This window comes from Lycorma delicatula, chromosome 13, assembly GCF_047948215.1.
Source record: "Lycorma delicatula isolate Av1 chromosome 13, ASM4794821v1, whole genome shotgun sequence".
NCBI classification, from domain to species: Eukaryota; Metazoa; Arthropoda; class Insecta; order Hemiptera; family Fulgoridae; genus Lycorma; species Lycorma delicatula.
This window is the reverse complement of record NC_134467.1, coordinates 36,803,893-36,826,869: the sequence shown is the minus strand read 5'-3', so window position 1 is coordinate 36,826,869 and position 22,977 is coordinate 36,803,893. Positions and strand designations below refer to the sequence as shown.

Below are 22,977 nucleotides of genomic sequence, written 5' to 3'. Positions count from 1 at the left end.
TCATTGCAGATGTTAATAACTGATTTTAATTGGCTAGAGTTTCTAGCCTGTCACCCTGGTTCAATAAGACTATCCTGTACTGGTGATGTATAACAGTATATGCAATGTTCATATTAGTTAATTTTCAATTGAACCAAATTTACTCATTTAATCAAATTAAAAATTCATAAAAATTTATCTCTCTAAGATTATTGAAATACATTTTTACTTCTTTAGGTCAAAATCTTGAATTTTTTTTTAATATCTACAATATCTCCCACTGTACTTCTAAAAGTATACTTTATTATTTGTAAATTACAAGGTTTGATAAAAAAAAAGGTCAGACAATTCTTTTAACTTAATTTTTTACAAGATTGACATAACAGCTGGATGAATATTCAAATTATAACCGGTAGTGAGTTTAGGACATACTAAAACACTAATTAATCCATAAAACTAAACCTAAAACTTACTTGTGTGCTGTCGTTTTAGCATTTAATGCAGTACTATAAAATTGTTCAACATTTTCAACTTGTGAAAATACTTCAAGGCATGAAAACAATTTGATTCTGGGTCTGACCACTAAATTTAAATCTCTAAAACAAAACAAAAAAACAAACAAGATTTTGTTGAACATTTCATAATCAATGCTTTTGAACTTATTTGATAATATCAAATTTATGAATAAATACACCTAAGAGTAAAAATTTAAGGAACAATTTTTTACCTCAATGATATTTATTTAATTTTATAATAAACAAAGCATTTTCAAGGGTATTCATCGTTAGTTTATCAAAAAGTTTTAAAATGGTTTTACTGAAATATTCAACATATTAGTTTAAATTTTAAAATGTAATTTAAAAGATTTAGTATATTTTGTGAAAAAAAAATTGATGAATTGGAATACTTCCAAAAATGTGTTCTTCAGTATACAAAAAATATAATATTGTAGTAAAAATATCATCATTAAATTTTTTATACAACTTATGACTTAAGAAGTCACCCTACTTTATTTATTTATTCTGTACTTAGATTGATCTAATAAAATAAATAACTATATATATGTTTTCTCCAACCAGTTTTCCAGCTACTGCAGGGTCTGAGTATGTGAGTATACGGAAATGCAATTACCGTTACCAGCTTGCAGGCCTGACAAAAAGGATGAAGGTAGTAAAGATGAAAATAAAAGGAAAAAAAAAATCATGAAAATTTTAGAAATTGTTTTTTTGGGAAGAGATGGGTTAAAAACCCATTTCTTCCCAACTGATATTTAAACAAATTCTTTATAAAATTACATTTTTTTTTGTACATTACAGATTTTTGTGAATTTAAAACTACAACAGATGTCTCTTCATTAGTCAGATTACACAGAGTGATTTTTTAATCCTGTTACCCAATTTTAAATGTAATTTAAGAAAGGGAAATTTAGGTGGAATAAAAAAATGTATTTGTTAGTTACAAAAGAGATTTAATAAAAAGCTACTACTTACATAATTGTTAAAGAATATGCTCAAAATGCCCACCCCTTGCAGTTATACACACACGGACTCTTTTTCAGTATATTAGGAGAAACCTTTTTAAGAGTTGCATTGGAAATATTCGTCATTAAGTCTGTAATATTGACTTTAAGTTCATCAATAGTGTGAGGATTGTTTTTGAAGGCCTCAGATTTCATATAGCCCCACAAAAAGTGGTCAGGAGATGTGAGGTCTGGGGACCTTGGAGGCCATAAGCCCTTGCTCACTATTGGATCATCAAAGAACTCTTGGAGAAAATCCACGGTTTCTTGAGACGTGGGGCATGTAGCGCCGTCTTGCTGAAACCAGCAATACCATTCTTGAGGTTCCAGGAGGGACACAAATTGGTGCACAATATTCCTGTATACTTCACTATTTACTGTGGGTCCGACTATACGATGATGAGATATTGCACACCACATACCAATTTTTTCAGTATGCAAAGATTTGTCTTGTAAAGCGTAAGGATTTTCAACCGCCCAAATTTAACAGTCTTGACTGTTCACATAACCATCAAGATGGATCCAAGCTTCATCGCTAAAGAACACTGTGTTTAAAAATTTCATTATCATTTATGCGCGATCTAAACCAACAGCAATTTTGCAATCACTTGTTTAAATCTGGAGGCTGAAGCTCTTAGACTAATCGTACGCGACACGGATACAATTTCAATTTTTTAGCGGCTTTCTGAACACTTGAATATGACAAACCGACTTGCGTGAAAAGTTTTCGTAAACTTTTCCGTGGAGAATTGAGCAATCTTGTTTTCACATTCTCTAAAACGTCATCTGTCAAGCGAGTCGGTCAACCGCTACGTTTTGTGTCTCAAACACTACCTGTCTCTCGAAATCGGTTTGCTAGCCTAGAAATTGACATTTTTTGTGGCGGATGAAAACCAACAAATTTAATTTGAAATGATTCTTTTACACTCTCATACAATTTCGTAGCAAAATATTGTTCAAGAATGAAAACTCGTTGTTCTATGGTAAAAGACATTCTGTTCGTAACACGACCGGAAACGGCACAAGAGTGTACACAGCTAAAGAAGAATCAACTCACACTGCTGTATCTATACCGGTTGAGTAGCGCTACCAACATCATGTCACAAAACAAAATTTCCCTTTCTTAGAAAAAAATTATCAGACATTAACAATTGGGTAACAGGACTAAAAAATCACCCTGTAGTTTTATCAAAATTTAACATAGCTGATGTAAAAAATCAGAATTTGATTAAAAGAAAGTAGTCTGAGCAACCCGTAAGACATACTTAAAAAAAAAAAAAAAAATTATGAGGCACGTTTTTAAAGTATGATCCTTATTTAATTTCTCCACCTAATACAAGATGTAAACAGATGGCGTTTGTGTAGTTCAGTTAATTAAATTAATGGTCAGCTTTTAGCAACAATAGTTTAGTCATTCTGTTATTAGTTGTTTATATTCATCAATTTATAATGTACGTTACAATTCATAATCCTGCCAAGTGTGAAGTATGAAAATTTTATTTTTGATGGCGAAAAAAAATTCAGTGGCTGAAATTTACACGCAAATTTGTAATGTTTACAATCCAAATAATATGGGCAATACTAAAATAAAGACAGTTGTCTTTCATTTTGGGAAGGGCAAAAAAAAAATTCAAGAAGAATGAAGCAGATCATAGGGTAAAAAAAATAAAATAAAAAAAACAAACTTACACTCTTTGTCCTTTAGCTTCAGCCTCAGCTTTTTTAGCTTCCCAATTAGCGACTTCATTTTTATTTATTGCTGCTTCTAGTGGTATTGGTAATGGTAAACAATATTCAGTTCTATATGTATATTTAACTTTATGACTCCCACTACATTCAAACCTATCTTCGACTTGAAATTTAAATGCATCTGACGGATCTTGAATATGCCTGCTGTTTCTCTGCAATAAAAAAAATTTAATGTAATATCAACCGTATTTTATTTATTATTAATCAATATCAATATAATTAAATATAAAAGAGCAATTAAATAACTGAGATTAAGCTCAATTTTTAGTTCTGATTTTTAATTGTAAACTACTAATGCGGTAATAACAATATTTAACAATCTGATCACTTCTACACCTAACCTTAATGCCTACCTGGCATAAAATTTTCCTCAATCTCTCCCTTTTTTAAAATATTACTACATTAATAACACTGGTCTACACGATTTTCAATACGGATACACTAATGAGTGTTTCATAAAGTATTTTTTTATGCTAAAACAGAAAATGTAATCAAGAATGCTCTACCATGTCATGTTCTTGAGTTATCTAAATTTAAACATCTCCTAAGTCATTTTTTTATGCATAATAGAAAAGATCTGTTATCTTTTAGATAAATCATACCTGATATAGCTAAAAGTGCGACCAATTGCAGAATAAGCTTCCTAGAATAATCTATTTCTCTTTGAAAATACTCAATCTTTCAGTGCAGCTAAAACCACTGGTGTTTAAACTTTTGTGTGGTAGTACATATTAAATTTCATATTTTAGAAACAGAAATAAAGACATGATGAAATATTTCACTATGAAGATCTGCTGTGTTCCTGTTGTCATATACAGGGCTTCTCTCTGTATTGCTTATAATGCAGACAATTGGCGATTATTCATAGATTTGTTAAAAACATGCTTAAAAGCAGTGCTACTTTAAAATTCAAACAAGAATCCTTTCATTTTTACTTTCCCACCTATTTACAATAGCCAACAAATTAATCCAAATAAAGGGAATCTTTTTTCTGTTGTAAGAAATTTTCATTCTGTGGCAGACTGCTTACTGTTGGTGTTTCAGGTTATGTTGTTGGTTTATATACAAACAGAATTAGTGATTTTTGTGCTTTTATAATTCATTGTTAATTAGTTTTTGTGACCTTGTGAGTTTCTGTTATAAGTTTGTTATTCATTTCTAGTTAATACAATGGATATCTCACAGAAGTGGTCAAAAATTGTTGCTTTGTCACAACACACACAAATGACAGGTTGCCAGTGAGTGTAGTGTGGGGTTGGGTTTAGGTACTGTAAATGAAACCCACCGGCTTGGTCTAGTGGTGAACGCGTCTTCCCAAATCAGCTGATTTGGAAGTCGAGAGTTCCAGCATTCAAGTCCTAGTAAAGCCAGTTATTTTTACACAGATTTGAATACTAGATCGTGGATATCGGTGTTCTTTGGTGGTTGGGTTTCAATTAACCACACATCTCGGGAATGGTCGAACTGAGAATGTATGAGACTACATTTATACTTATCATCCTCATTCATCCTCTGAAGAATTATCCAAACGGTAGTTACCGGAGGCTAAACAGCAAAAAAGAGAGGTACTGTAAATGAAATCGTGAAAAGATTTAGGGAAACAGGTTCCATCTCTCCAAAGAGAAGAGGAAAATGTGGACAGAAAAAGAAAACCACGCCTACACAGGATCAATTACTAATAAGAAAAAGCAAAATTAATTCATGACTATAAACTGTTGACCTTAAGAGCCAGTGCGTCTAATGTTTCTCATAAGACAGTTAATAGAAAATTGTTGGCAGTAGGAAGGATTGCTTGGAAACCTAAAAAGAAGCAATTACCGACACAGGTTATGAAGATAAAAAGACTTCAATGGGCAAAGGAACATAAAGAATGGACTATTGAGATGTAAAAAAGTTATTTTTTCAGATGAGACTCATTTCTTTGTCCAAGGGAAAAGAGTAGCCTACATTTGTAAATCAACAGATGAGAAGACTACTACGGCAGTACACATGCAACATGCTCCCAACACCCAACGAAAAAGAAGTTTTGGGGATGTTTTACACATGAAGGGCCAGGAGCACTTATTCCTGTGGATGGGATGATGAAATCGGACCAATACATTAACATATGTCGAAGAAAAATAGTCCCACTTATGTAGAAGAACCCAGAACTCATTTCCCAACGGGACCTTGCACCATGTTACATGTCAAAGAAAGCAAAAGAGTTCTTCAAAAACCGAAACATTTGAGCACTCTTATGACCAGGGAACTCCCCTGCCTGAAACCCATTGAAAATTTGCAGGCCGTACTAAAAAGAAGACTTGGGAAAATGAATTGTAGCACAAAAACTGGCCTTATTAGTTCAATGATACGAGTTTGGTTTCAAGATGAAGAAATCAAAAATCATTGTTCTACCTTAGTCGAATAAATGCCAAATCGGATTAATGAGATAATCAAAAACAAAGGACACAAACTATTAAATTTGAATAAGTTTGACTATTAAACATTTTATTTTTTAAAAATAAAATTTTCTGATAAAAATACTGTGTTCGGATTAATTTGTTTATCACTATAGTTATAAATTTTGCATGTCAAGACCATTTTCAGATCTTGACATTTCATAAACTCCTCTAACCAAAAATCACAATTTTAACATTGACAAATTTAAGTAGGGTTGCGTATGTAAGGCTTTACAACATATACAGGTTGACCTTTTTTTTCTTCTAATATTTGCAAACTTGATGGAGCAGTTTGGTTCTTGGTGTATTTTAAGACACTGATGCCATCTCTATTTGATATCAATTGATCAAGCGGGTAAAAACATTTTTTTTTTCTTCTAGATTTGAAGTCATATTTTTGTACTAATTAGAAGATTCCATTACATTATTAGTATACCGCTCCGGTTATCTACTCAAGTAATTCATTCAGGGTAGAGAATAATAATTTTAATTTTTATGTTTTTTTTTTTTCCATCAGTTATTGTTTTGCTTGACATCTTCAGATTGGATGGAACAATTTTAATGAAATTTTGTACAATGACTTTTAAAGATAAGTCACGCTGTTTAATTTCAATTATAGTTAATCAGGGGGATAAGAAGATACTGTAACCATAGATCCTGTATCTTAAAATTTTATTTAAGTAGTAGAATAATTTTTTTTATTTATAATTCAACATCTCTTAGACGGTTCATAAATTTTTATCGGCAGAGAAAAAATCCAGTATATACCAATCCTTCAAATAAAATAATTTAAAAAAAATTATAATAAATCAAAATATATTATTTATTTTGATACACATTGGCTGCTGAATTATTAAAGCTAAGGGCTTATTAATAATTCTCAATCTACGAACCAGTCTGCCAAAAGCAAAGCTCTCAGCGGTCAGAGTTGCCAGCTTTTATATACAATTTCTTTTTATTGTATTTTTACAGTTGGTAACTTAATTAAAACAGAATTTCCTACTGAATTTTAAGATTAGTTTTTCCTGAATTTTACTGACCAATTTAGTAAAAATTTCCTGACTCTCATAATGTTGTCCAAATAGGGCAAAATTTTTGTCGAAAAACGTGCACCCCCTGATTTAAAAGTACTCTCAAAAACAAAATTTTTGACGCGTTGATGAACCCTTTCCGTTTGAAAAAAGTCATCCCCCACTCCACTTGAATTCTAAAGGGGATTTATTAACATGGGTTTTAAGTTACTTTCAAGTCGTGACGATATAGCGCTAGCATGTTTCATCACAAAACTTCAAAAATAACGTATATAAGGGTTTTTGGGGTCGGAGAACACGAATTTGAAGTCAAAAACTTATTTTTACACATTGTAACTGTCAAAATCGCTGTCAATCAATTGACAACTAGTGTTCTTATAAAGGAAAATCAATGTTAGACATTACAAACAACGTTAATTAGGGTTTTTGGGGTCGGAGAACATGAATTTGAAGTAAAAAAACTCATTTTGGCTAGCTAAGCTAGCTCTTTTTGATGAAGACATCTCAACTGAATTAAAACTGAAAATGGTTGAAAAACTAGCAATTTCGGGTGAAACTTATGAAAATTTATCATCTGCAACAGATGATGATTGTGATTATGATAACGAACCTGCTCACACGAAACGCTACGAAACTAAAAATGTTAATGAATTGTTAAACAAAGAAATCAACGTTTTTGCCAACACAGAGTCCTTGAATTTTTTTAAACGATTCGAACTTGCGACTAGCTTTCTAGAAATTGATCCATGTAAGTGGAGCGAAAACGAAGATTATTTGGCTGCTTTGAATTGTGTTAAAAATCTAAAGGTCGTCAATGACTGCTCAGAAAGAACGGTTAAGTTGGTGAAAGAATTTAGATGTAAATTCACTAGAGATGAAAGTCAATGCAATATATACTACAAATTGTAAATGTTCATCGCAAAAAACATCCAAATGTATATAATTACATTACATATGTAATTAATATAATAATAGAAATAGAAATCATAAAATTTCAACAACATTATTTGAATAATTATAAACAGAATATAAAATTTTTAAAATAAAATGAGAGTTGATCTTTTTGAATCTATCCTTCAGATTTTTTTTAATTGACAATGACTTCAACAGTTTTAATGTGTCAAAAGAATTTTTTCACTTCAAATTCGTGTTCTCCGATCCCCAAAACCCTAATTAACGTTGTTTTGTAATGTCTAACATTGATTTTTCTACATAAAAAAGCTAGTTGTCAATTAATTGGCAGCGATTTTGACAGTTTTAACTTGTCAAAATAAGTTTTTAACTTAAAATTCGTGTTCTCCGACCTCGAAAACCCTTATTAACGTTATTTGTAATGTCTACCATTGATTTTTATACATAAAAACACTAGTTGTCAATTGATTGACAGCGATTTTGACAGTTACAATGTGTCAAAATAAGTTTTTGACTTCAAATTCGTGTTCTCCGACCCCAAAAACCCTTATATACGTTATTTTTGAAGTTTTGTGATGAAACATGCAAGCGCTATATTGTAACGACTTGAAAATAACCTAAAACCCATGTTAAATCCCCTTTAAAATTCAAGTGGAGTGGGGGATGACTTTTTTCAAACGGAAAGGGTTCATCAACGCGTCAAAAATTTTGTTTTTGAGAGTACTTTTAAATCAGGGGGTGCACGTTTTTCGACAAAAATTTTGCCCTATTTGGACCACTCTAATACATATTTTATTTTTTTGCAGCTTCCACTATCATCATAGCTGCCAAACTCATGCCTTTTTGTTTATATTTATTATTATATTCATTTTTAAAGTTTATTTTTTAATGATTTTCTTACAATATACATTTAAAATTAGGATATTTTTGTGATAAATTGTTTCAGTAAATTATATTGCAAAGTAAAAAAAAACATTAATAATTTTTTTTCATAAAGATGAACATCATGGTAAGTAAAAGTAACATAAATAAGAAATAACTACTAACTAAAGCAATTTTTAGAAATAATTGGCTTGCACCTAAGATTGCATAAAATATTTTCACAAAAACTAGTCTATATATTTTACAAAATAAATAAAAAATATTTAATATCTTGGTTTGCATAAAAATGCTAAGAAACACAGATTTCAATTTAACAAAGAATAATGTACGATCACAACTTAAAGGAAAACAAAAATCACTGTGACTAAAATAGAGATAAGAAAACTAGAACAGAACACCTCATTTTGTACAGAAAACAAGCGTTATTAACATTTTACTTGAAAAATATTTTGTCATTATTATTCTAACATATTTCCAGAACGCCATCAAAGTAGGTGCAAGGCGTAAGAGCATTTAGTAGATCCAAGCTGGAATTTTGACGCTATACAACTATCAGGAAACATAATTTTAAAAGTTGGATCAATATTTTCACAAGAACTTAGGATAACTTATTTTGTACAACACTGAGAACCCACATAATATTTACCTTAGGAACGTCGTCTTTAAAACCAAAATAAGTAATTGTGTTTTCATTTTGTGTAAATGAAGTCGAGGATTTAAATGTATGTACTGCTGAAATGCTATTACTCTGATCAGAAGATCCAGGCAAAGAACACACAGATGTATTACAACCATTGACCGTTCAACCATTACACTGTTCTCACAACAGTTGATCTAAGTTTTAGTCTACTGAGTTGAAGTACCAGTAAGAAATAAAAATGTTTTCAGTGAGAATTTCTTAACTTATTATTTCACTATGCTGCTTTCCTTCATTGTGCGAAGTCATTGCCTTTCAGACCATATTGCCCAGTCCAAAATGTTTTTTATACACATCACAAAAAGCATTATTTATATTTCTACCTTTTCTCAATCGACTGAATTCTGGGTGTAAGTTTATATCTAACCACTGGTCATTAAACACAGTCTTTTTTTATGCCATTTAAATGCAATTACTTACCTAAAATACAAAAAAAAAATTCATGATGGTTTGAAAGAAATTCCAAGAAAACAGTTAACAACCTTTAAATTTCTCAATGGTAACTTTTAGTTAAAATTTCACCTGTGAAAAGGTTAACAGCAATTTTAAATATTCCTCCTTTAATACAAAATAATAATTATAAAATGAAAGTAAGAACAGGACATGTTAATGGCTGCTTAATGCATGTAGTTGCAATGTGCTGGGGTTGCCACTTTCCTGGGTTGCTGGGAAAGTATATCAAATAAATTTTGTCATTAGTTAAAAAATACTTTATTAATAACTAACATTATTAAACTTAATTCGGTCACAAAGATGTAATTCTCTGAATTTTTTGTAATTTTTCCTAAGTTTATATCTCCTGCCTATGGGAACCATGTTAAAGAAACTACTGAAAATGGATGTTTTTGTTATCATTTCTATAAGTAAATATTAATATTAAAAAAATCTTACTACATTTATAAATAAACAAAATAAATACTTCACTTCAATTCCACAGGTACAGTGGACTGGGCTAGTGGTTCCCGAGTTTTTACTTGAAAATTAGTACATACAAATTATTCACACGAACATTTTGATTTATGTACTTAGACCTAAGTTTTGTATGCTTAGTTTTCACACAGGTAGTAAAAGGTAATTTAGATGTGGTTGGAAGGGGTAAGGGAACTGTAGTATTGCAGCACTAAAAAGAAAAACACACGTGAAATCGATTATTGACTTAACATTGTCTTAAGTGACGATTATTCTTCCTACACGTACCCAGAGGCTAGTAAAAACACCAGACTACGCTTATAAAATTTAGACTTACTGTATAAAGATACTACAGCATTATCCATTGTCTTTTACATCTACACAAACAGTACACAAATATAAAACACCTACCTGTAATATAGTAATAAAATGAAGAAAAAACTCCTGAGCATCTTGTTGTCTTTTAGTAGAAAAATCAGCATGTCCTTTACCAATAAGTGTTTTAAACATTAATGGAGATATACCTTTAGGATAAACATCTTCAGATCCTTCCGGTGGCTTTCTTGAATATTTACCAGACAGAAGACCAGTACCAAGTTTGGCCCTGAAAAAGGAAGTTTAATTAAAAAGATAATATTAAAAAAAATTAATAATAAATCAACAGTTTATTTTAAATCAATTAAGAATATTCAGGTAACAGAAAAATTAACAGATAAAACAAGCTGTATTAATGTTGTAGGGCTTCAAAATTTCCAATTTGGAATTGGGCTGATTCTACATGAACAGAAAATGGGACTAGTTTTATCCCAAATTTAAAACAAAGGTTTAAGTAGATTTAAAATAATGCAATAGACTTTTAAAAAAAAATAATAGTATAATAAAATTTCAAAATATAAGTGTATAAACAGGTCTAATATTTACTAATTTGTTCAGAAAAAAATCATGAGATAAAATATGAGTTTAATAAACAGCAGGATGAAACAAATATGTAATACAAAATCAGCACAGGGTAAAATTATCAATAAACCACTGAAGTAAAGCGGATGAGTTATGAGACTAGTACTTTATTTAGGATTATTATGAATGAAATGTGCATACTTTAGAAAAAAAAATGCCTACAATTACCAACTTTCAAAAAAAGAGATGAAAAGCAGCTGGCCAATTACAGAATAAATAATTAGCTGTAATATCTCATTTGATTATTAATAAAAATTCTAACTGTGAAACTAACTATTTAATTAAACAATGGCACAAGAAGCAGGGTTTTAGAAGAACACTGAAACAAATTTTCAATCGTTATGCAAACTACAGAACATATTAATCTGTATTTTGTTGACCTACTAAAGCAGCTGACTGCATTCAATATAACAATGTGATTAGTGTTTAATAAAATATATCTTTTATTGAAAAAGTTAATGTATGAATTATTTTATTTGGCGTAAACAAGATTCATCTAGGAGATGAATCTTAGTCTCTTCTAAGTTTCATTCTGAGGTTCTCGTGTAGTTCCATAATCAAGTACTAATTTTGTGTTAGGGTATTGTTACATAGAAAATATTTAACATTGTATAAGACAGCCTGGACACCTCAATTTTTAAACTATGGTTATGTTATGAGGGGCAGTCAATAATTAACATGACAAATTGATGTAGAAAAAGAAAAGTTCAACAACAATGAAACTGTTTGATTCAATGATAATGAAAAATTTTGAAGGTCAAACTGGCAACCTTGAAAACACATTTAAACACCAGCTGTTTGATCATAATTAACATAACCTAAACATAACTTCTTTTGTTGATTTCAGAATGTTAGCTTGAAACATGTATGCCAGAAGAGCAGCGTTTAGTGATTTTTGCTATCAGAAGGTGTGAAACCAGCAAATATTTACTCAAGAATGTTGAAAGTGTGATGAAAATTGTTTAACAGCAGTTACATGTATAAGTGGTTGAAACAGTTTAATTTGGGCAGAACAAGTGTGACTGATCTCCATTGCTCTCGAAGACCAGTTGAAGTTTTGACTACCATATTGTAAAATCGCATAAATGATCTTATTCATGAACTCAAGGGAGTCAAATTTCCCAAATTGCTAGTACATGTAATATTAGTGTTGGAACCACACATTCAGTCATTCATGACATGCTGAATTATTGCAAAACCGTGTCCAAGATGGGATCCGTTAACTTATGCCCACAAAGACAATCAGATTCGTATTTGTTCCGAGCTTAAAGAACTATCTGAAGCAGAAGGTTTCTTGTGGTGAAACATGGATACACCATTTCGAGCCTGAAACCAAATGGCAAAGTCTTGAATGGAAACATCTGGATTCACCCACCAAAAAAAAATATTCAAAACTCACGTGTAAGCTGGTAAGGTGATGTTTATGGTATTCTGGGACTTGCAAAACTCAATTTTTAGAGACTGTTTAGGACAACATACTATGAACATGAGAATTCTAACATGCTCCCTCAGAAAGTAAGACCCGTGATAAGGTGAAAATGTCAGGGCACTCTCTCAAAAGGTGAGATTCTCTTGTATGACAACATGTGCCGCCACATCACTCAGAGAATGGCAGAAATGCTCGAGAAGTTGGGCTGGGAGGTGTTATCACATCCTCCTAACAGATCTTGCCCTGTCTCCTTTTCATTTGTTCAGTCCACTTAAAGAATTTTTACATGGCAAGATGTTCAACAACAACAAAGCGGTCAAAAAAACTGTACATAGTACAAAGCGATTCAAACAGCAAGGTAGACTTCTACAATGTGGGAAGTTTCATTGTCATTGAATAAATAATTTTTTCTCTACATCAATTTGTCCCATTAATTACTGAACGTCCCTTGTATTTTACTTAAAATAATATGTAATTAGCTTACAAAAGTTTTTTATTATGCTAGTTAACTAAGAAAAATGAAGGGTACATTATAAAAAGCTTAAGATTACACTTTCATACATTAACTGAATAATTTATAACACAAATTTCAATGTAACTGGACAAAATTAAATAATATAATTAATATTTAATTTTTTTTATACTGAATTTTCTGTCGACCTCCCTGGCAGTTGATGGTAACATCTTTGCCTTAGTTTGCAAAGACCATCAGATGTTACTTTGTGGATATAAATCCACAAAGTTTTTGCATTTGAATCCTGGACAGGCTTTGCCTTTCTCACATGTTATAAAATTAATTTAGCGTTATAAAAAAAAAGGGGAGGGAACAGAAATTAACTGTTGTTTATTTTCCTACTCCTATAGTAGCTGAAGAGAATAAACGAATTACTAGATTAAAAGAACACAATTAGTAGATGGAAAAATAATTAACTTTTACTGTTGCATGATTTAGTTCAAAAAACTAAAGAATAAACGGTACTTACGTATTAACGCCACCGCAGCTACAGCTTTATTTAAAAACAAAGTAGTCAATCGGATTTCAGTGGAAAATAGCCGATATAGAGTTTAACACAGATTCAAAACAATCTCTTTATTAATTTTAATAAATGGTTATTTATATTTATTTATTTTATAAATATAATTTAACCAAACTTAACCTACGCTCGCTAACCTTGACTAATTAACAGGAGTGTTTTGATTACTTAAATAATAAATAATTGCAATAATTACTGAATTTATTAAATAAATACTCAAAAAATTACGGTGTTAATTAGTCAAGGTTAACGAGCGAAGCGAGCGTAGGTTAAGTTTGGTTAAATTATATTTATAAAATAAATATATATAAATAACTATTTATTAAAATTAATACTGTTCATTTTCCACCGAAATCCGATTGACTACTTTGTTTTTAGATAAAGTTATAGCTGCGGTAGCGTTAATACGTAAGTACCGAATAAACTTAGAATGATTTTTTTATTAAAAAACAAAAATATCTATTTAAAATTAAATTATATTAAATAATAAGCAGTTGGAAACCGGAATTTTTTTTTTTCATAATTTTTTAATTCTATTTTTATAATAATGTTAACATAAGAACTGAGAATAGGAAATCTTTGAAAAATCCTTATAATTTCTGAATGGCCCTTAATAAGTACAAAACGTTTTTACAGTTCAAAGAAAAGTCAGTCAGGCAAACCTTCATCAAATAAAAAAAAAATTATTATAGTTCAAAATGGCCTTCTCTTTAATTAATGTCTAAGTAATACGTTAACATGAAGTAGAGTCTATTATAAAACTTAAACATAACAAAATATACGCAACCATAATAATTATAATATAATAACAACACACTACCAACATTTGAGTATTAAAATCATTAGCTGGATCATTATTATTTGAATCAAATATGGCTGGAGCTTCTTCAACAAATCTGAAAATAAAAGCAAACTTTTGTTAAAATTGTCACATGTAAAGCATTAGTAAAAAATTATGGTAAAAGTCCAATTTCACAATAAGAATACCTTAAAGAAAGTCACATAAGTGATACTACCATATGCTGCCTGCCTTTCTGATTTAAAGTTCTTTTCCACTTTAATTCGGCAAAGGCAAATACAACAATAATTTCAAGATTGATTTTTGACCGACTATTTAAACAAAAAAAGTTGTAGAAATACAACAAATATGCAGTAGCTATCAACAATCTATAATTTTGTTACACACTCATTTGCCATCTTTCTGTTCAAGGTTGATAAAGCAAGGAGATTGATGAATCATGGAATCTTGGCTTTGTAAATTATTGTCCCTTTGCTTTTTCCACCTTTAAGAGACGGTGTGGGATTTGATTTTTTTTTTAATAACTCCACATATTCCATACAAACACTAACAAAAAAAAAACAATTCCATTTCATTTGAATTAATCTAGAAAAAAGGAAATAAATCTATCTAGAAAAGAATCATTACAAATTATAGTTTTAAATACTTCATTTTCCCCCAAATTTGGTGAATTTTATTAATCTTGATAACTTTTTCAATTATTAATCATACCAAAAGTTTTAACATAAAATTAATATTCTCTAAATAAAATCATATTTTTTTAAATTAAAAACTAATAAAAAGACAGATATTAAAAGAACTATACTTTTACTAAATACCAGCACCACCACTTGTTCCCATGAAATTGGTGGCTCTTCTTAATGAATCTCTTTGTTAAGTTACATGTTACTGCTTTATATCAACTTAAAGATCATGGAAAATTTACAGATTGACTGTTACAACAGTGCTGGATGCACATCCATATAATATTTTTTCTGGTACGGGTTCTCGTCCCCTATGATTACCATATGAATTCGACGAAGTAGGATTCTATGTGAGACCTGACAATGTGGTCGGCTGTGCTTTTTATTCTCCCATTTCAGCAACCCACATAAGCAATCAATGGTTTGAGTTTGAGCACCACTGTGAGAATCAATGAAGTGGTCCTGTGATTCACAATATAGTGGCAGAACATTTCCATTTCTAGTGCATCTGTATGGAATTCGCATAGAACAGTCTGATAATGAATGTTGTCTTTGATAGCATTCAGCAGGGGTTGAATTGATGTCAGCAATTTTCACAACGAAACACTAATCGACAAATTCCACCGACATGACAAACGTTACTGACAATTGTTGTGGGTAAAAGCGTCCAGCATGATTTTTGTGTCTTCAGAACAACATCTTTTTGATTACAAAGGCCACTATATTCTCCCAATTTTACCTTGCCTGTGCTCTTCAATACAGTTGAAAATCTCTAATGAAATTATTCCAGTTGACTAATGTATTTTAACCCATACTCAGTTCACAGTGACATCGAGCAGCACTTGGCAGTTCAAACGCCCAACTACATAGCAAATATATGATTGTTATGAAGCTGAGATTTGAATTTTTCAGCCACATATCAACTTTCGACCAGAAAGTGTGTTGTTTGTTACAACGCCATCAGTTTTGTAAAGAGCAGAGCGTATCCGTTGTGACATGTCCTGGTCTCCAGTAGAATGCCATGCAGTGACAGGAACTCAATGGCATTGTGTTTAATAGTCGGCATATACCAAATATTTATCGTTAAATGTTGGTAGTGAAATTAAACTACTTTCACTAAAAACATACAGAACTGATTCTGTAGTAATATGGCTGCAATATATTACATAGAAATACAGAGTTGAATTTACATCATTGTGATAAGGAAACTTATTCTTATCTTATCCTTTTTGTTCAAAACATTTAATCTTTAAATAGCATTCCTATATTGTTAACAAAAAATAAATTGAGTATTTAAAAAAATCAGTAGCGCTGGTATTTGATAAAACTACAAAAAAATTCCTATACAGAAAGTACGAGGGATATCTCAAAAGTAAATACTGCTGGGAAATTTCTCTCTTTAAGATTGGTGAACCTGTGTCATTCATGACCATGCTAGTAATATACACTGCATTGTTATCTGTAAGTTGTACTGTTGTAGTGATCTCTGATTACATGCGAGTCATTACATTATAAGATGAATTTAAAAAATCGGTGTTGCCGCCGACATATGTTTTTTAAACTATCAAAACATTAAGCTGGCTGAAATTCATAGTCAGTTGGTCGCTGTGATAATGTAATGAATGAAAGAAACGTCCAAAAATGGTGTGAAAGGTTTAGAAATAACAGAATTTATGTGAATGATGAAGAAAATTTGGGGAGGCCCTTGATAAGCACAGAGAACTTGTTGAAACATGTTGATGATGAAATCAGAAAAGATCATCGCTTAACGATTTCCGACTCCCCTTTATTTTTCCTGATGTTTCAAGAGCTGTTTCGAAAGCCTGAGGCTTTCGAATGGTTTATGCACGTTGGGTGCTACATGTCTTAATGGAACATCATAAAAAAATCCGAATGGGATCTGCTTTGTAATTTTTGATGTACTTTGCAGAAAAAGACGATGAGTTCCTTAATTCAATCATTGACAGCGATGAAACATGGATTTCGTATTACACACCACGAGAAAACGGCAGTCAAGTGAATGGAGTCATCCTCAATCACCAACTAGATTGACAAAGGTCAAGCCACAGCCATTCAGATGCAAACTAATGGCCAAAGTCTTTTGGGATTGGTTTGGCATACTGCTGATTGATTTCATACCAGGTGGAATGACAATAAACACAGAAGCCTACTGTGAAACTCTATGTGAGTTACAGCACACCATTCAAAATCTCAGCAACATCCTGCTGCAGGATAATGCATGTCCACATGTTACGGGTCCGACACGTGATTTACTGAGAACATTTGGAAGAGAAATTTATGATCACCCTCATTTCAGTTGCCAACTGACATTAAAAGAGAAATAAAATTTACCTATGCGTGACTTCTACCTTCTTAATTTTAGGGTTGAATCCTTTTTTGAAACACCCGTTACTTTCATGTTGTAGCTACAGCTGGATACACTGCTAGAAAGGAAAGTAAAAATAAACAATAAAAAAAACAAGACAAGCAAACACCATACACATATGCTCACGTATCTTTTATGTATATTCTCAAATAAATGTGAGTAAATTTAAATGTTATTTATGCACATTTAAATTAATAAATCCATTAAAAAACTTACCGTCTAATGAAATGTGGTATTGTGAAAACAACTTGCATTATACTGTTTAAATAACAAGAGTTACCAAGATTGACCATGCCCGTATAACCTGGACCGTAAATAGGTTTTAATTGGCTAGCATTTTCTTGAAGAGCTGCCCATTCACCAACCCTTTGATTCAAATCTAATTCTAATTCTACCATAGATTTATCTGTCTGCAAAAATTTATATACATATAAATCATTAAAAAAACATATAAAAAACATAAGTAACTGTAATATAATGTATACATATATAAATTAGAAATAAAAACTCTCTGAAAAGATCATAAAACTACTGTATTTTTTACTTTGCTTTTTCTGGGCAAAAAACACTTTTGTGTTATCATAACCCAAACACGACATATTTGTTGTAAAAAATAAATATTAAAAAAATGAAGAATTAAAAACTAAAAATCAAAGTAAAAAGCCTGTAATGCATGCTAAAGCGAAATAAGAACATAAAAAGATATCGCATTATATACCTCAATTAAAGTAATAAAGTTACCACCTGCTTTACAGCAAATGGCAAGAGTAGTTGGAACACACTGCAATAATTTATGTATCTGAATATAAGCAGATGGTCTTAAGAAAGTGTAAAACACAACATGTTATTATCCCCTAGAACAGTTTGCATATTAGCCTCTAGTTTAAACTTGTGACGCAATCCCACACAGCAGATACAATCCACAAGAATGTGGTGCACTGTTGTTAGTTGACAGTTGCTGTGAGCACAAACTAGTTCATCAATTTGAGTCATCAGATATTCATGAGTGAGCCTAGTATGCCCTATTAACAAACAGCAGATAATAACCTCCTCTCGACGGTTATTTCTACAAGAGGAACTCCACAGTGACACAGTGTTCATAATTGGGTATATTTCATGGTAGCATTCTGTTCACTCTGCCACTCATCATGAACCACCTTTTTCAGGAAACAGACAAGATTGTCCAAATTGACACGACTGGTAAAAGAAAGCTGGAAACAAGCCTCCTTTGCTGCAATATCAGCACGCTCATTACATGAAATCCAAGCTATGTACTTCAACTTAAGAAGCTCTGTACTTAATTTTAAGCTCTATAATTGGGAAATCTTTTAACTGGCTATGGTTACTTTGGATATAAATTTCCTGAGTACAGGATCACACCTTATTATACAACAGTAAGTGAACTAGGGGTCAAAATTGAAAAAATAATTTATCATCTCTCATTAAAAATTATTCACAGTGAGCAAATCACAAATAACAGTACTTAGTGTGTATATATATATATATATATATATACATATATATATATATATATATATTTTTTTTGTAATATAAGAGAAGGAACTTCCATTTGAAATTTCAATAAAGTTTTGTGAATGTTGTAAACAACCATATCTACTTGCTTTATTTCCACTTTTACTTTTCAAAGCTTGAAATTTTTCACTAAAATAATTTCATGTCTCTTTAAAGAGACAAGAAAGAAAAAATTCCAAAACAGTTATTTTAAATGTTATTTTTGACCGTTATACTGAGATTTTAAATTAAAGTGTTTTTCAAAAGAGAAGCAGGTTTAATTTTTTATCTCATTATTTTCTGACCAAAGTAAATGATAAAAAAGTGTTTCTTTTGTAAGAAGGTGTAAGGGATCCAAAAATAAATATTTCAAGAACAGAAATACCAAACAATGTTGTGATTTCAATCTTGTAAATTGCTACGCTAATTTCTTTCTCCATGTAATTACATAAGCCCAGATTACAAATCTAAATAACTTGGCATAAATTGAAATAAACAAAATACATTTGAGCAAATTCTTTTTCTTTAGCATATATATATATATTTTATAGAACTTGAGCAGAAACCTCTGCTTCTTCAGAAAATATTTTTTTTCCTATAAAATAAGTAAAAAACTACAGACATATATAACATTCACTTGTTATGAAATTAACTGTTTTATTACTGTAAAGATCTAACAGTAATTAATAACTAAATAATCAGTACTAAATTTTAATGTACGATGGCCTATTAAGCAGATTGGATAGAACTTTTATCTTTTCATACAAAAGGTCTTTGGTTCAAATCCTGGTCAGGCCTATCATTTTTTCTTCTGTCAGATTTCTTATTTAGGACAAAAAAAATAGACTGTATCATTTCTAGGGCTCTAACTGGGCATTAGCCGGCGATAATTATATTTCACGATTAAAATATTTAACATATTATTAAATGTTGGATAAAAACAGACAAATTACACAAATTCTAGAACAAAATGTAAAATAAAAATAGACTGATTGGTATCTACCAATTATATTACCTTTTATCTATACTATGACATAAAGAGGAAGGTTTTTTGTTCAGGATAAATTAAAGAAAAAACTAGCCGATCTATCGCTACTAAATTTTTAGATGTTTCTTGACATAACTGAGACGGTTAGATATTTCACTTAAAAAAAAAGTACATATCTATATATATGTGTGTATGTGTGTAGTAGTAGTAGTAGTAGTAATGGATGTTTGCCAGCTGAAGCAAAAACTTTAATGAACTCAATTAATAAATTGTGAACAGGATTTGAACTGAATGATTTGAAAAAATTGAATGAATAATATTGCATAATAACAGAATTAAATTTACATTAAATAAAGTAATCTGTATCTATACTACTATATAAAGAGAAAGAGGGGTTTTTTTTTTGTTAGGGGAAAAAACTACCTGATCTTTCGTAACTGAATTATTATTACCTATGTTTCTTGGGATAATTGTGAAGGTTTTTTGGATATATTTCATTTCAAAAAATGTCTTAATATATATATATATAAAATGTAATAGTGGAGAATTGCTGATTGATTATCAACATCTAAGAATCAATTTCTAGGTTTTTTGAGTTTCATTTGGAGTTTGAAGAGTTAAAATTATTTTTTGAATTTTTTTTGAAACCCTGTTATTTTTTTAATTTCTCTGTAACAAATCAAGAAATCAATTTGATTTTTGGCGAGTGTAATCTTCAATTCAATAAATCAATTTCCAGATTTTTAAAATTTGGCCTTGAAAAGAGATGAAGTTAAATTAATTATTGAACAGTGATTGTAAATTTTTACGAACCAGACTATAGTAAACAAGATATTCAGTAGATTTGGGCTTGCAAATACTCTTAAGATAAATATTTAAAAATCATTTTCAGGTTTTTTTAATTCAGAATTTTTTTAAGGGGTCAAAGGTAAATGGCACTGTGGCTCAACCACTATAGCCAGTGCCACCATTACTGTGTGTGACTGGTTGCATCAGCACCTGGCTGTTTGACTAATAAACATAAAACAAAAAGATTGACCACTACGGGAAACATAAGAAACCATATAGCATGGGCAAAGCTACAACGAGGTTTAAAATACAATTCACACTTACTTTTTCCATTTGAGTTACATTAATCCCAAAATGCGCTAAATGTTTAGCTAAATTTGGATCCTCAACCATATCATCTTCATCATAACTAAAAACATCAGCTTTACCCTCCTTTGTAATAGTGCCCAATTTAACTGCAAGCGGATAACCGGTAGCTGAGTAATGTTTTACAGCATGATCATTACCACCAGAACCATCAAAAAATTGTCTACCACATAATATTGAACCATCTGTTAAATTTAACCATAAGTTATTATCTAAATCACACTTTTCACATTTCCAACCATTTGGAGGTATTTTTTTACCGTTATCTAATTGAAGTAATGAATCAGCATGTCTGAAAAGAAATGAAAATGAAATTTAAAATCATATGCAAAAATTAAAACCTTCTTTGTATTTGTCATCTGATTCTACTTTCAGTCTCTGTTTTTTGTCGATCAAGGAACCTTAAGTTATACTATCACCTTTCTGCTACCACTACATCATACTACAGAGGATGTTCAAAAAGTGACGCAACCTTATGGGAAAATGAGCAAGTTATAATAGTTACTGAAAACAGCCTCCATTATACGATTCACATAATTGAATATAAAATTGCAAGTTCTTAAAGACATATTGTAATGCAGCTTACACATCAATCAATGTTTCTGGTGTTAGGACTTTTGGTCAATCGCTTTTGGCTACATCTACCATATTCCAATCTCTTGGAACTTGCCATACAGCCGCTTGATGGAGGACTTGTTTGGTGCATCTACACCGTAATTTTCTGTGAATGAATTCTGGATCTGGCCTAACTGGCACATCTAATATATTGGGAGACAATGAATATTCTCTGCTGCATTGTTAACCCATTTTTCCTCAATTTAACTTGCAACAAAAGAAGGAAACATTCTTTCATAAAGTAGCATCACTTTCTGAACATTCTGTACTATGCGACAATATAATAGAACATTATTCTACTATTCAGGCTGCATTTTTACCAGTAAAATAAATCATTTCATAATTAATAATGGTAAAAAAAAATCAAGGAAGATTTCATTTTATTCCCTTTCTGTCACTGACATCTGCAATTTTATTTAATAACTGAAATTTTTCTTAAAAAAAAAAAAAAATAATAATAAAAACCAATCCTTTGAGTACTTTTTCATAATTTCTAACTCACCCTGATGTATACCCATAAACATTTTGCAAGAAAGATATCTCTGCTGTTTGCAAATATATATAATAATATATTTATATCTCAAAACCCAAATCTCACAAGCATATAAAACCACCACAGGTCATCATCCATTGCTGTCTTGTAAACGTTTAGCTAGTCATCATAAAGTACTAGTAATAAATAATAAATAAAAGAACATACAGAAAAGAAATGGAACATTAAATAACAATAATAATAAAAACTACTTCAAATAATATTCAAATTATTTATTACTTCAACTGTCACTTCATCTGTGAAACATAGATAAGACACTGTTTATTTATACTATGTCTGTTTATAAATTCAAGGAATAAATTTTGTTTTATTAATAATAGTACAAATAAAACAAGGTGGTATCAAAATGAACAGATGTGAATTTTATGACAGATCCTAATTTTTTAATGTATAAATTTTATTTCATGTCTTATTGAAAAAAAAAAAAGCGTGCGTGCACGAGATTGAGAGAAAAATTGAAATTTTATTACTTGATCCAATACTATTTTTTAACAGAATTTTGCGTTATGATTACGTTCAGTATTGAAAATACAGATAAAAATTAATAATATGAAACGAATTCAAGATTCAGTACGAAATTTGCTGAAACAGAGGGAATCTTTTTTCTAGACAAATTATCTATTGCATTACCATACAATATGAATAAATAATACTACATACTGATAAGATCCAACAAAAAACTTAAATATAATCAATGTTCCAAATAACTGTCAACAACATTCAATTGTAATTTATTTGCTTTCACAGTAC

The 22,977-nt window shown here is 30.5% G+C and overlaps 1 protein-coding gene across 1 annotated transcript in view; it reads right to left on the bottom strand.

Moving 5' to 3' along the window:
* Usp5 (ubiquitin specific protease 5) overlaps window positions 1–22,977 on the bottom strand; it is a 56,485-nt gene that overhangs the window by 10,982 nt on the left and 22,526 nt on the right. Inside the window, exons 5-10 of the mRNA XM_075380847.1 lie at window positions 21,018–21,351; window positions 17,621–17,814; window positions 14,361–14,432; window positions 10,528–10,720; window positions 3,188–3,399; window positions 453–575 (exon numbers count right to left, since the gene is read on the bottom strand). Of these exons, the coding sequence (XP_075236962.1) occupies window positions 453–575; window positions 3,188–3,399; window positions 10,528–10,720; window positions 14,361–14,432; window positions 17,621–17,814; window positions 21,018–21,351 (1,128 nt within the window). The remainder of the gene's footprint in view (window positions 1–452; window positions 576–3,187; window positions 3,400–10,527; window positions 10,721–14,360; window positions 14,433–17,620; window positions 17,815–21,017; window positions 21,352–22,977) is intronic.